The sequence below is a fragment of the Bombina bombina genome, chromosome 10 (assembly GCF_027579735.1).
Source record: "Bombina bombina isolate aBomBom1 chromosome 10, aBomBom1.pri, whole genome shotgun sequence".
In the NCBI taxonomy this organism is placed as follows: domain Eukaryota; kingdom Metazoa; phylum Chordata; class Amphibia; order Anura; family Bombinatoridae; genus Bombina; species Bombina bombina.
Window position 1 is genome coordinate 180,771,959 of NC_069508.1, and position 15,000 is coordinate 180,786,958.

Consider the following 15,000-nt stretch of genomic DNA (forward strand, 5'->3'; position numbering starts at 1 on the left):
CTCATGGCAAATATAAGTACAATACATATATTTAGAACTTTATATAAATGCATAAAGTGCCCAACCATAGCTGAGGTATCTTGAGTAATAAAAAACATACTTACCAAAAGATACCCATCCACATATAGCAGATAGCCAAACCAGTACTAAAACAGTTATTAGTAGAGGTAATGGTAAATTTAGAGTATATCGTCGATCTGAAAAGGGAGGTAGGAGATTAATCTCTACGACCGATAACAGAGAACCTATGAAATAGACCCCCGTTAGGGAAATCATCGTATTCAAATAAGTGATACTCCCTTCACGTTCCTCTGACATTCGCTGTACTCTGAGAGGAATCGGGCTTCAACAATGCTGAGAAGCGCATATCAACGTAGAAATCTTAGAACAAACTTACTTCACCACCTCCATAGGAGGCAAAGTTTGTAAAACTGAATTGTGGGTGTGGTGAGGGGTGTATTTATAGGCATTTTGAGGTTTGGGAAACTTTGCCCCTCCTGGTAGGATTGTATAGCCCATACGTCACTAGCTCATGGACTCTTGCCAATTACATGAAAGAAATCATATTTGTTTTATTAATTTATGCAAAATAAAATATAAGCTTTTAATGGGAATCAATATATGTAAAAGGTTTACAGATCTCCTCTTCTTCTCACAGTTACTACTAAGACCAGAATGGTTTAAAATGATGTCAATGTCAACATCCTATTCCACATAACATTTAAAGACTTTTTTTTTTTTTTTTAAACATAATTTATGTAAATGGACATAGATGAACTGCGTTTTGAAATAAAAACATATTTGCAATATATATGTATTCACAAAAAAGGTTCTAGGTAAAGTTATCACTGTTTTAGTGATAACATTTTTCTCTGCATGTGCATGTGAACCATAGCTAGATATTCTCAGTGCAGCAGCATTTTAAATAATGCAGCTGCTGAGAGTGCCAGTGGAGCTTTTATCACGTCAGCAATTGACAAATTGAGTAATTACCAGATGGTACAACCATATTAGGGTCTCTGAGTGTTGTGTTTAAAATGCTGGTGCACTGTGCATACTTAAATACACTTTTGAAACAAATATAGCTTTTAATAGAAGCATATTTGCCAATATATGTATATTACAGTAAGGCTTCTATTCAAATCTGAAATGCAAATATGTGGATTCTAGTTTTCGCTGGAATGTCCCTTTAAACCCTTCCCTGCTTCGTATGAAAGTGCCCAAGGCACAGCTGCATCCAGTGCTTTCCGCTGACCTCCATATTTGCATTATGATATATATGTATTGCAATAAATGACCCCTGCATTGTCTCTGTATTTAATGTGGGCTCTGTTAAGTGCCCCTATACAACAGAATTGTACTTACTTGAGGGAGACTATAACATACACTTCAAAAAACATGTTTAAAGGAAAAGGAAGGGATGAATCTCTACAAGTTTAATGTTTATACCATTTGTTCGGTTACATAAATGTAACTACAGAACCCTGTGCTTGTCTACAACAGGCTAAAGCACAGTGCACAGGCGCAGTATCCCATCTTTATATCACCATAGCAACAAGAAGCCGAGTGTGTGCTGCAATTAACTTTCTGAGGTCGGTTGATTACAGCACCTAACTGAGATATTGTTACGGTCATCAGTAGGGAGCGGCACAAAACTCTAGAAACAGGTATGAGCAAATTGTAGGTGTCATTTTTAAAAAGCAGCTTATTCACACTGGACAAGAAACGTCTCTCTAACTTGCGTTACAAACCATCTGGATCCCAGAATACAGATAACAAATATTAGCTTTGTATATGGTACAATGTTATAACAAAGCTAATCCTAACTAGATCTGTGCAAGACTGAGAATAAGCAGAAACCAGATACTCACCAAGCTCGTCCCAAAGCTGCCTGCACTTATCAGTCATGCCTGTACCCTGCTGTCGCCAGAGAGCCAACCTCGGGTCAGCCATGAACTGCTCAGTAATCAAGGTCAACATACGGGCGCCATTAGAGTCCCTCATTCGCAGCATCTCTCGTACCTGAGAACAAAACAATATCAGAGCTCCCATTACATCTTTTAACCTTGTACTATGACTTAAATATTAATGTGAGAAAAAAAGGCTAATTTGACATTATGTATATAATCTGAACTGTATGTCACTGCTAAACTATGGATTTATTAACGTTAACACATAACACAAAGATAGGAGCCCACGCTTACTCCTTTCCCATAAGTACATTTATTGATTAAGAGAGGGCTCAAGGTTTTTTCACTCAAGCTTGAGGACATTTAAATGGAAGGAAACTTCCCTACAATACAAGATGCATCAGCCTGTCAAGAAAACTTCCCATTAAAGGGCCAGTAAGCCTACCATATAATGTTATATAAATTCTGCACATAGTGCAGAATTACAGAACATTAGCTCAGTGGTAGCTTTCTAAATCAAAGGACTGCAGAGATATTTACCTAAGAAAATTTTACAGAACGCCGCTCCTGGCTCTGAGTGGGTCTGTTTTTTTTTCCATCAGCGCATCAAGCATGCCGTCTACTCACAGCCGGCCCAATCGCGCCATTAAACCCAATGTAGCTCACTCCCGCTACCAGACCAGAGCAGAAGCGAGCTACATTGATTTTTATGGCGCGTAGACCGCATGCCCAATGCACTGATGAAAAAAACAAACAGACCCGCACAGAGCCAGGAGCGGCGATCTGTAAAATTCATTTTTGTAGGTAAATATCTCTGCAGTCCTTTGATATAGAAAGCTGCTGCTAAGCTAATATTATATAATTCTGCACTATGTGCATAATTATATAACATTATTTGGTAGGTTTACTGGCCCTTTAAAAAGGAGAGAGAAAAAAAAACACACTACGCCATACTTGCATGTTTTGAATTGACCATGCTAAACCACTAAGAACACATTTCCTATATCACATACTGGGAACTTGGGCAGTACAAGATAATGAAGACCTAATTAGCACATTATTGGTCTATTACAGTTAAAGGGATGGTATACTGTAAAATTGTTTTTCCCTTGTGTTGTTTTTCCAATAACTTTTTTTTTACCAACTGCACAGTATAACATGTATGAGAATTTACTTCTTAAGTTTTATTTGTGTTTATGAAATAGCCAATTTGTGTTTTGAAGCCACAACCTAATAAAATGGGTTGAGCTTGTAGGTATAATCAGATCTCATTACTTTATCACACTGTGTACATATACATGCTTCTTTATCTTATATCTGTCCGTAAACCAAAGACCAATACTTGGAGAGAACAATGGAAAATAAACATTTCATTACCTTATCTCTTTTTTACCCCACTGGGAGTGTAATTTCTTCTGCTGGCTGTGTTTACACAGCTTATCTATAGCTTGGACCTAAGGCCAAAAACTTTCAGAATAGGTGGGGATACCACAGGCTAAATCAACTATTTCAAATGCCGATATAAGGGTAAAGGAAATACTTGTAAACAACTTAAAGGGACAGTCAACTCAAAATTGTTTATTGTTTTAAAAGATAGATAATCCCTTTATTACCCAATATCCAGTTTTGCACAGAAAACATGGTTATATTAATACACTTTTTACCTCTGAGATTACCTTGTTTCTAATCATCTTCTGACGCCCCCCTGATCACATGACTATTTACTGAATTGCATTTAAGCCAATTAGTGCTGTGTTGTTAGAATCCACGGGTGTCATAACAATGGTATCTATATGGCTTACATGAACTAGCTTTTCCTGGTGTGAAAAGCAAATACAAAAGCATGTGATCATGGAGCTGTCTTTAGGGACTTAGAAACAGACAGAAATTTAGAGGTTTAAAGGTTATCAAGTATGTTAATATAACCATGTTGGTTGTGCAAAGCTGGGGAATGGGTGGTAATGGCATTATTTATCTTTTTAAACAATAAAACATTTTGTGTTGTCTGTCCCTTTAATACACTCCAGCAGGTAAAGTGGTTCATTGAGAACAAATTAAAGGGGAGAAAGTTTTTTTTTAGTAAACTGTCCCTTTAACCTAACAAATACATTTCTTAAGTTTGCAAAGTGTTTTACTTGAATACTTATCGAGTGGGCAGGTGAATAAACTGCTTGTTTTATGATTTTGTTCAGACTAGCAAACAGGACATGGCAACATTGTAGAGTAGGAACCTTTTGAACAGTGACGTCCAGTAGGCTACACACACACTGCTGGTGCAATAGAAATACAATGACTGATGCGGACAAGCTTACCTTGGCAAACATGGAATTGAGCTGCTTCCCAGAGCTGTAGTAACCACCCTGAGACAGGAAGAGCTTCACCTGTTCCCTGACCTGCTCCTCATCCAAATGCCAGCAATTCTCATCATTGATACTCGCCCCGGCTGTGGGATCAGGGGCACCTGAAGAAAATAAGCCAGCTTGTAAGTGTATAGGAATAACCGTAACTGTGAGACTGAGCATCTTTATTCATTTAAATATAACGGCAGGAAGTAATGTGCAGGATCATTTGCAGCTAAGATGGATAAGGAACAAGAATTATAGGGTATACAGATACCCACCAGCATGTTCAGATTACGCTGAACACAGCCCAATATGCAACATAAGAATCAAATATGTCGCATTTTTCACACAACATTTTAAGCGACATAAAAACCCAAAACTAAAATGCATTGTATCAGCCATGGCTCAGTTTTCTCAGCTGCTGAAGATACCAAGCAGGCGTGATATCTGAATGAGGATGTACGGCGCATAGGTAAATACGCCCCCGCACATTAGAAGCCCTCACTGAAATACTTAGAATTTTTACTAGAAGTATTTTTGCCAGTACACGTGTTTTGCAAAAGTGCTTCTATTTAAACCTGAAAGGCATTCATAAGCAATTTAATTTTAATTTTTACGTCCTTTAAATTTAGCCTCAATGTATCACAACCTTACTGTTTAGTATGCAGTTATATTTCTATTTTCATGGGCTTGTTATAGAGGGATACTAAACCTAGATTTTTTATTTGATGAACATGCAATTTTAAGCAACTTTCTAATTTACTCGTATTATCAATTTTTCGTCGTTCTCTTGCTATCTTTATTTGAAAAGCAGGAATGTAACGCTTAGGACACTGACTATTTTTGGTTCAGGACCTGGGCTGCGCTTGCTGATTGGTGGCTAAAGGTAGCCGCCAATAAAGCAAGCTGATTTTACATCCCCTGCTTTTCAAATAAAGATAGCAAGAGAACGAAGAAAAATTGATAACACAATTAAATTAGAAAGTTGCTTAAAATTGCATGCTTTATCTGAATCATGAAATAAAAAAAATTGGGTTTAGTATCCTTTTAAAGAAGTTTAACCCTTTCATGACAGAGTCATAATGTCTTACATCAGAACAACGTTCCGATGTAGACAAATTGAAATCATGCGATTGCAAGATTTAAGTTATGGGATCGGGGGGGGGGGGGGGGGGGGGGGGGGTTGATCCAGACCGCAATCACATCCAGGAAGCGCCGTTGGCTTCAGGACTGAAAGCCCAGCACCGTTTGGACGGAATACAGCGGCATAACGGCGCTAAAAGGTTAAGAACAATAGAAAACAGAATTTATGTTTACCTGATAAATTTCTTTCTCCAACGGTGTGTCCGGTCCACGGCGTCATCCTTACTTGTGGGATATTCTCTTCCCCAACAGGAAATGGCAAAGAGCCCAGCAAAGCTGGTCACATGATCCCTCCTAGGCTCCGCCTACCCCAGTCATTCGACCGACGTTAAGGAGGAATAATAGCATAGGAGAAACCATATGGTACCGTGGTGACTGTAGTTAAAGAAAATAAATTATCAGACCTGATTAAAAAACCAGGGCGGGCCGTGGACCGGACACACCGTTGGAGAAAGAAATTTATCAGGTAAACATAAATTCTGTTTTCTCCAACATAGGTGTGTCCGGTCCACGGCGTCATCCTTACTTGTGGGAACCAATACCAAAGCTTTAGGACACGGATGAAGGGAGGGAGCAAATCAGGTCACCTAAATGGAAGGCACCACGGCTTGCAAAACCTTTCTCCCAAAAATAGCCTCAGAAGAAGCAAAAGTATCAAACTTGTAAAATTTGGTAAAAGTGTGCAGTGAAGACCAAGTCGCTGCCCTACATATCTGATCAACAGAAGCCTCGTTCTTAAAGGCCCATGTGGAAGCCACAGCCCTAGTGGAATGAGCTGTGATTCTTTCGGGAGGCTGCCGTCCGGCAGTCTCGTAAGCCAATCTGATGATGCTTTTAATCCAAAAAGAGAGAGAGGTAGAAGTTGCTTTTTTTGACCTCTCCTTTTACCTGAATAAACAACAAACAAGGAAGATGTTTGTCTAAAATCCTTTGTAGCATCTAAATAGAATTTTAGAGCGCGAACAACATCCAAATTGTGCAACAAGCGTTCCTTCTTTGAAACTGGTTTCGGACACAGAGAAGGTACGATAATCTCCTGGTTAATGTTTTTGTTAGAAACAACTTTTGGAAGAAAACCAGGTTTAGTACGTAAAACCACCTTATCTGCATGGAACACCAGATAAGGAGGAGAACACTGCAGAGCAGATAATTCTGAAACTCTTCTAGCAGAAGAAATTGCAACTAAAAACAAAACTTTCCAAGATAATAACTTAATATCAACGGAATGTAAGGGTTCAAACGGAACCCCCTGAAGAACTGAAAGAACTAAATTGAGACTCCAAGGAGGAGTCAAAGGTTTGTAAACAGGCTTGATTCTAACCAGAGCCTGAACAAAGGCTTGAACATCTGGCACAGCTGCCAGTTTTTTGTGAAGTAACACCGACAAGGCAGAAATCTGTCCCTTCAGGGAACTTGCCGATAATCCTTTTTCCAATCCTTCTTGAAGGAAGGATAGAATCCTAGGAATCTTAACCTTGTCCCAAGGGAATCCTTTAGATTCACACCAACAGATATATTTTTTCCAAATTTTGTGGTAAATCTTTCTAGTTACAGGCTTTCTGGCCTGAACAAGAGTATCGATAACAGAATCTGAGAAACCTCGCTTCGATAAAATCAAGCGTTCAATCTCCAAGCAGTCAGCTGGAGTGAAACCAGATTCGGATGTTCGAACGGACCCTGAACAAGAAGGTCTCGTCTCAAAGGTAGCTTCCAAGGTGGAGCCGATGACATATTCACCAGATCTGCAGACCAAGTCCTGCGTGGCCACGCAGGAGCTATCAAGATCACCGACGCCCTCTCCTGATTGATCCTGGCTACCAGCCTGGGGATGAGAGGAAACGGCGGGAACACATAAGCTAGTTTGAAGGTCCAAGGTGCTACTAGTGCATCCACTAGAGCCGCCTTGGGATCCCTGGATCTGGACCCGTAGCAAGGAACTTTGAAGTTCTGACGAGAGGCCATCAGATCCATGTCTGGAATGCCCCATAGTTGAGTGACTTGGGCAAAGATTTCCGGATGGAGTTCCCACTCCCCCGGATGCAATGTCTGACGACTCAGAAAATCCGCTTCCCAATTTTCCACTCCCGGGATGTGGATAGCAGACAGGTGGCAGGAGTGAGACTCCGCCCATAGAATAATCTTGGTCACTTCTTCCATCGCTAGGGAACTCCTTGTTCCCCCCTGATGGTTGATGTACGCAACAGTCGTCATGTTGTCTGATTGAAACCGTATGAACTTGGTCCTCGCTAGCTGAGGCCAAGCCTTGAGAGCATTGAATATCGCTCTCAGTTCCAGAATATTTATCGGTAGAAGAGATTCTTCCCGAGACCAAAGACCCTGAGCTTTCAGGGATCCCCAGACCGCGCCCCAGCCCATCAGACTGGCGTCGGTCGTGACAATGACCCACTCTGGTCTGCGGAATGTCATCCCTCGTGACAGGTTGTCCAGGGACAGCCACCAACGGAGTGAGTCTCTGGTCCTCTGATTTACTTGTATCTTTGGAGACAAGTCTGTATAGTCCCCATTCCACTGACTGAGCATGCACAGTTGTAATGGTCTTAGATGAATGCGCGCAAAAGGAACTATGTCCATTGCCGCTACCATCAACCCGATCACTTCCATGCACTGAGCTACGGAAGGAAGAGGAACGGAATGAAGTATTCGACAAGAGTCCAGAAGTTTTGTCTTTCTGGCCTCTGTTAGAAAAATCCTCATTTCTGAGGAGTCTATAATTGTTCCCAAGAAGGGAACCCTTGTTGACGGGGATAGAGAACTCTTTTCCACGTTCACTTTCCAGCCGTGCGATCTGAGAAAGGCCAGGACGATGTCCGTGTGAGCCTTTGCTCGAGGGAGGGACGACGCTTGAATCAGAATGTCGTCCAGGTAAGGTACTACTGCAATGCCCCTTGGTCTTAGCACCGCTAGAAGGGACCCTAGTACCTTTGTGAAAATCCTTGGAGCAGTGGCTAATCCGAAAGGAAGCGCCACGAACTGGTAATGTTTGTCCAGGAATGCAACCTTAGGAACCGATGATGTTCCTTGTGGATAGGAATATGTAGATACGCATCCTTTAAATCCACCGTGGTCATGAATTGACCTTCCTGGATGGAAGGAAGGATAGTTCGAATGGTTTCCATCTTGAACGATGGGACCTTGAGAAATTTGTTTAAGATCTTGAGATCTAGGATTGGTCTGAACGTTCCCTCTTTTTTGGGAACTATGAACAGATTGGAGTAGAACCCCATCCCTTGTTCTCTCAATGGAACAGGATGAATCACTCCCATTTTTAACAGGTCTTCTACACAATGTAAGAACGCCTGTCTTTTTATGTGGTCTGAAGACAACTGAGACCTGTGGAACCTCCCCCTTGGGGGAAGTCCCTTGAATTCCAGAAGATAACCCTGGGAGACTATTTCTAGCGCCCAAGGATCCAGAACATCTCTTGCCCAAGCCTGAGCGAAGAGAGAGAGTCTGCCCCCCACCAGATCCGGTCCCGGATCGGGGGCCGATATTTCATGCTGTCTTGGTAGCAGTGGCAGGTTTCTTGGCCTGCTTTCCCTTGTTCCAGCCTTGCATTGGTCTCCAAGCTGGCTTGGCCTGAGAAGTATTACCCTCTTGCTTAGAGGACGTAGCACCTTGGGCTGGTCCGTTTTTACGAAAGGGACGAAAATTAGGTCTATTTTTTGCCTTGAAAGGCCGATCCTGAGGAAGGGCATGGCCCTTACCCCCAGTGATATCAGAGATAATCTCTTTCAAGTCAGGACCAAACAGCGTTTTCCCCTTGAAAGGAATGTTTAGTAGCTTGTTCTTGGAAGACGCATCAGCCGACCAAGATTTCAACCAAAGCGCTCTGCGCGCCACAATAGCAAACCCAGAATTCTTAGCCGCTAACTTAGCCAATTGCAAAGAGGCGTCTAGAGTGAAAGAATTAGCCAATTTGAGAGCATTGACTCTGTCCATAATCTCCTCATAAGGAGGAGAGTCACTATCGAGCACCTTAATCAGTTCATCAAACCAGAAATATGCGGCTGTAGTGACAGGGACAATGCATGAAATGGGTTGTAGAAGGTAACCCTGCTGAACAAACATCTTTTTAAGCAAACCTTCTAATTTTTTATCCATAGGATCTTTGAAAGCACAACTATCCTCTATGGGAATAGTGGTGCGTTTGTTTAAAGTAGAAACCGCTCCCTCGACCTTGGGGACTGACTGCCATAAGTCCTTTCTGGGGTCGACCATAGGAAACAATTTTTTAAATATGGGGGGGAGGGACGAAAGGAATACCGGGCCTTTCCCATTCTTTATTAACAATGTCCGCCACCCGCTTGGGTATAGGAAAAGCTTCTGGGAGCCCCGGCACCTCTAGGAACTTGTCCATTTTACATAGTTTCTCTGGGATGACCAAATTTTCACAATCATCCAGAGTGGATAATACCTCCTTAAGCAAAATGCGGAGATGTTCCAATTTAAATTTAAAAGTAATCACATCAGATTCAGCCTGCTGAGAAATGTTCCCTAAATCAGTAATTTCTCCCTCAGACAAAACCTCCCTGGCCCCCTCAGATTGGGTTAGGGGCCCTTCAGAGATATTAATATCAGCGTCGTCATGCTCTTCAGTAACTAAAACAGAGCATCCACGCTTACGCTGACAAGGGTTCATTTTGGCTAAAATGTTTTTGACAGAATTATCCATTACAGCCGTTAATTGTTGCATAGTAAGGAGTATTGGCGCGCTAGATGTACTAGGGGCCTCCTGAGTGGGCAAGACTCGTGTAGACGAAGGAGGGAATGATGCAGTACCATGCTTACTCCCCTCACTTGAGGAATCATCTTGGGCATCATTGTCAATATCACATAAATCACATTTATTTAAATGAATAGGAATTCTGGCTTCCCCACATTCAGAACACAGTCTATCTGGTAGTTCAGACATGTTAAACAGGCATAAACTTGATAAGAAAGTACAAAAAACGTTTTGAAATAAAACCGTTACTGTCACTTTAAATTTTAAACTGAACACACTTTATCACTGCAATTGCGAAAAAAACATGAAGGAATTGTTCAAAAATTCACCAAACTTTCACCACAGTGTCTAAAAGCCTTGAAAATATTGCACACCAATTTTGGAAGCTTTAACCCTTAAAATAACGGAACCGGAGCCGTTTTAAGCTTTAACCCCTTTACAGTCCCTGGTATCTGCTTTGCTGAGACCCAACCAAACCCAAAGGGGAATACGATACCAAATGACGCCTTCAGAAGTCTTTTATAAGTATCAGAGCTCCTCTCACATGCGACTGCATGCCATGCCTCTCAAAAACAAGTGCGCAACACCGGGCGCGAAAATGAGACTCTGCCTATGCTTTGGGAAAGCCCCTAAAGAATAAGGTGTCTAAAACAGTGGCTGCCGATATTATTATATCAAAATACCCAGAATAAATGATTCTTCAAGGCTAAATAAGTGTTAATATCAATCGATTTAGCCCAAAAAAAGTCTACAGTCTAAATAAGCCCTTGTGAAGCCCTTATTTACAATCGTAATAAACATGGCTTACCGGATCCCATAGGGAAAATGACAGCTTCCAGCATTACATCGTCTTGTTAGAATGTGTCATACCTCAAGCAGCAAAGGACTGCAAACTGTTCCCCCAACTGAAGTTAATTGCTCTCAACAGTCCTGTGTGGAACAGCCATGGATTTTAGTTACGGTTGCTAAAATCATTTTCCTCATACAAACAGAATTCTTCATCTCTTTTCTGTTTCTGAGTAAATAGTACGTACCAGCACTATTTGAAAATAACAAACTCTTGATTGAATAATGAAAAACTACAGTTAAACACTAAAAAACTCTAAGCCATCTCCGTGGAGATGTTGCCTGTACAACGGCAAAGAGAATGACTGGGGTAGGCGGAGCCTAGGAGGGATCATGTGACCAGCTTTGCTGGGCTCTTTGCCATTTCCTGTTGGGGAAGAGAATATCCCACAAGTAAGGATGACGCCGTGGACCGGACACACCTATGTTGGAGAAAGAGGCCTGGTATTTATGCTGTAACAGTAATGTATAATCAAAAACTTTTTTTTTTTCTCCTCCCATTGCTTCAACATTTTGTTTCCTAAATCTTTATTTATAAAAACATCTGAGAAATACAAAAACAGCAAAAAGATCAAACATAACCTAATGTATTCACGGTTGCTAACATAACCTAGAAATTAGCAGAGAGCAAAGGTAATGGAATGTTAATGAAGTAGTACCGTGCACTTGATTGATCTTGGAGTTAGAAGATAAGATCTCGTCAGCCAGTTTCTGGGCTGTAGGAAGCACTTCTGTGTGATGTGCGGTGATCAGGTACTGCACAAACTTCTGCAGCTGGTCCCGGTTCATTTGGAAGAGAGTCTCTGAGATGGGAAGACGCAGTTTGACCTGATCTGGCTTGCGGATGCGGTATAGCGAGAGCGCCACCACATGCGCACAGTAAAAAATGTCCCTGTTTCCACAGCCGCAGGTTACTGAGGTGATCTTGCAACGGTCGAAGCTTATTGCTACTTTGTAAGTAGCTTCTGGCTCAGATTGTGTCGCTGGCTCGGTCACTGTGCCACTTAAATGGAAACCTGAACAAAAAGAACAGTAAATTTAGCTATGACTCCAAGTTCAGCATTGTACAAATATGCATTTTTTAAAGGGACAGTAAAGTCAAAATTAAAACGTCATGATTTAGATAGAGCAAGTAACTTAAAATAACTTTCCATTTTACTTCTATCATCACATTTACTTTGTTCTCTTGGTATAGTTTGAACAAAAGCATACCTAGGTAGGCTCAAAAGCTGCAGATTGGTGGCTGCACATATATGCCTCTTGTCACTGGCTCAGCTGATGTGATCAGCAAGCTCCCGGTAGTGTATTGCTCGTCATTTAACAGAGGACACCAGGAGAATGAATCAAATTTAATAGTAGAATGAAACAGCAAAGTTGTTTAAAACTAAAGGTTCTATCTGAAGTACTGGAGAAAAATGTGAAGGTTCCGGTCACTTTACACACAACAAGTACACTTGTAAGATTAACGGGGCTGTGAACGCCTTGATATTTAAATATGGAATGTTTAGTAAACCAGCGTTGCAGTACTCTTGTAAGATTAAAGGGGCTGTGAACGCCTTGATATTTAAATATGGAGTGTTTAGTAAACCAGCGTTGCAGTACTCTTGTAAGATTAAAGGGGCTGTGAACGCCTTGATATTTAAATATGGAATGTTTAGTAAACCAGCGTTGCAGTACTCTTGTAAGATTAACGGGGCTGTGAACGCCTTGATATTTAAATATGGAATGTTTAGTAAACCAGCGTTGCAGTACTCTTGTAAGATTAACGGGGCTGTGAACGCCTTGATATTTAAATATGGAATGTTTAGTAAACCAGCGTTGCAGTACACTTCTAAGATTAAAGGGGCTGTGAACGCCTTGATATTTAAATATGGAATGTTTAGTAAACCAGCGTTGCAGTACTCTTGCATTAGCTACTAAATGCCATTTTATTTTCACCATAACTAGGAATTTGCCTCTATTTAAAGAACTATAATCATTTCTATTAGAGTTTATTTGTCTATGTTTAAACAAACGCAAAGGACAGGAGATGGAGCGAATTATATATGCCATGTTTTTTGTCCGTTTGTTTTTTTTAACTATTTATTAAGGTTTAAAGAAAACAATAGTTGAACAATATACAAACATGGTTGATACAAAATACATGTATATTCAATTATAATGTTAGACCCGGGCCCTATTACAGGGAGAGAAAAAAAAAAACTAATAACCAGCACCAACGATTTGCTTGTAACAAAGAAAATAAAATACATGGATAGAGGACCCATAACAAAGTCTATCCGCTCACAAGCATAACAGAAAGGCCCAAGGTTTATTCTGCCATCCACTCAAAGCCAAGGCATAGCTCCAGCAAAGGGGGGGTCTAGGTTTCAGCCAACTTCTTCTGCAGCCAGATCCAGTAGGACCATATCTGCTCATATAGACGCACACTGTCTAATGAGACAGAAACAAAGTGATTCATGGATTTCAAATAAGACATAACTGATAGAGGGGGTAATACCATTTGTCTTATGTTCCAGTGTTATATGATCTTAATACAAAATATTTTGCACCAGCGTTTTGTTTAAAGGGACACTGTACCCAAAATTTTTCTTTTGTGATTGAGATTGAGCATGAAATTTTAAGCAACTTTCTAATTTACTCCTATTATCAAATTTTCTTCATTCTCTTGGTATTTTTATTTGAAATGCAAGAATGTAAGTTTAGATGCCGGCCCATTTTTGGTGAACCTGGGTTGTCCTTGCTGATTGGTGGATAAATTCATCCACCAATAAAAAAGTGCAGTCCAGAGTACTGAAACCAAAAAAAAAAACTTAGATGCCTTCTTTTTCAAATAATGATAGCAAGAGAACGAAGAAAAATTGATAATAGGAGTAAATTAGAAAGTTGCTTAAAAGTGCATGCTCTTTCTGAATTACAAAAGAAATAAAATTGGGTACAGTGTCCCTTTAACTCAGCATAAAATAAAAATATAAAAAAAAAAACTGTAAACAATTCCTGAAACATTGTGTAGTGGTCTAAAGTTTCTGGATGGTTCCTAAATTTGATATCAACCCCCAGGACTATTTAATGGGTGCACCACCCGGCTGACTTTACTGACCACCCAGCTAAAATAAATGTATGTTAAATTATGCAATTCATTTGTGCTTTGAATAGTAAAAAAAATGTTATATTAGAAACGATTACACTGCCCCCCACCCGGCTGGCAACATTTTCTTCTGGAGAAGACTGTAAAGGTCTCTCCACTCTGACAAGATTAGCTAGGAAGTCTTGTACCGCTGTATTCTCATATGGGGCCTGATAACCTCAAACTCTCTGCTCCGACGCGATTATCTAGAAAGTCTCGTCAATATTGTAAGGTCCTTCAAACAATCATTTAAAGGCAAATTTTTAACTTGAAAGATGTTTATTTCCCTATACAGAGTTCTGAATGTGAAGGAGAGATACATACCTATACATTTCACTATAATTTTTGAAAAAAACTGAAATAATTTGTGTTTCCTCTCCATGTTAGTCATCTTTTGAGAGAAGCACAACTTTGTTTATTTAACCCATTAACAGTGGTTAAACACATAGTAAAAGAAAGGATTTTTTACTGCTCCAACAAAAAAAACATTTTCTTGCAAATGCTTCCAATTTACATAATTATAAGGTAATATTAACCTAAGTATTAGTGGCTTGTTAGTCATAAAAACATCCCCTTGAAGGTGGGGGGCAAAGAAATGTAGCCAAGAAATATAAGTGATATTTCCCGTTTTCCGAGGAGATTTTTTTTTTTTTTAATTAGAGAGCAAAAGAATATTCCTTCAACGTGTTCCAAATTCTCCCAAAATATAAATACAACTTATTTCCTATGTAAATAAAAGCAGATACTAATTTAGAAATCCTATTAACCAGCTCAGTTTTCACGGCATGAGTTAGTAGATTTATATAGGTCATAAAAGTAGAGTCTGTTATAATATAAAGAGTAGAGTCTGTTATAATATAAAGAGAGTAAATCGATTTCTACTAGATC

General features: G+C 40.1%; 1 protein-coding gene across 1 annotated transcript in view; it reads right to left on the reverse strand.

The window, feature by feature from the left end:
- The window catches only part of ZSWIM5 (zinc finger SWIM-type containing 5), a 125,851-nt gene that overhangs the window by 34,637 nt on the left and 76,214 nt on the right, over positions 1–15,000 (reverse strand). The window contains exons 2-4 of the mRNA XM_053693562.1: positions 11,645–12,001; positions 4,223–4,371; positions 1,872–2,022 (exon numbers count right to left, since the gene is read on the reverse strand). Coding sequence (XP_053549537.1) covers positions 1,872–2,022; positions 4,223–4,371; positions 11,645–12,001 — 657 coding nt within the window. The remainder of the gene's footprint in view (positions 1–1,871; positions 2,023–4,222; positions 4,372–11,644; positions 12,002–15,000) is intronic.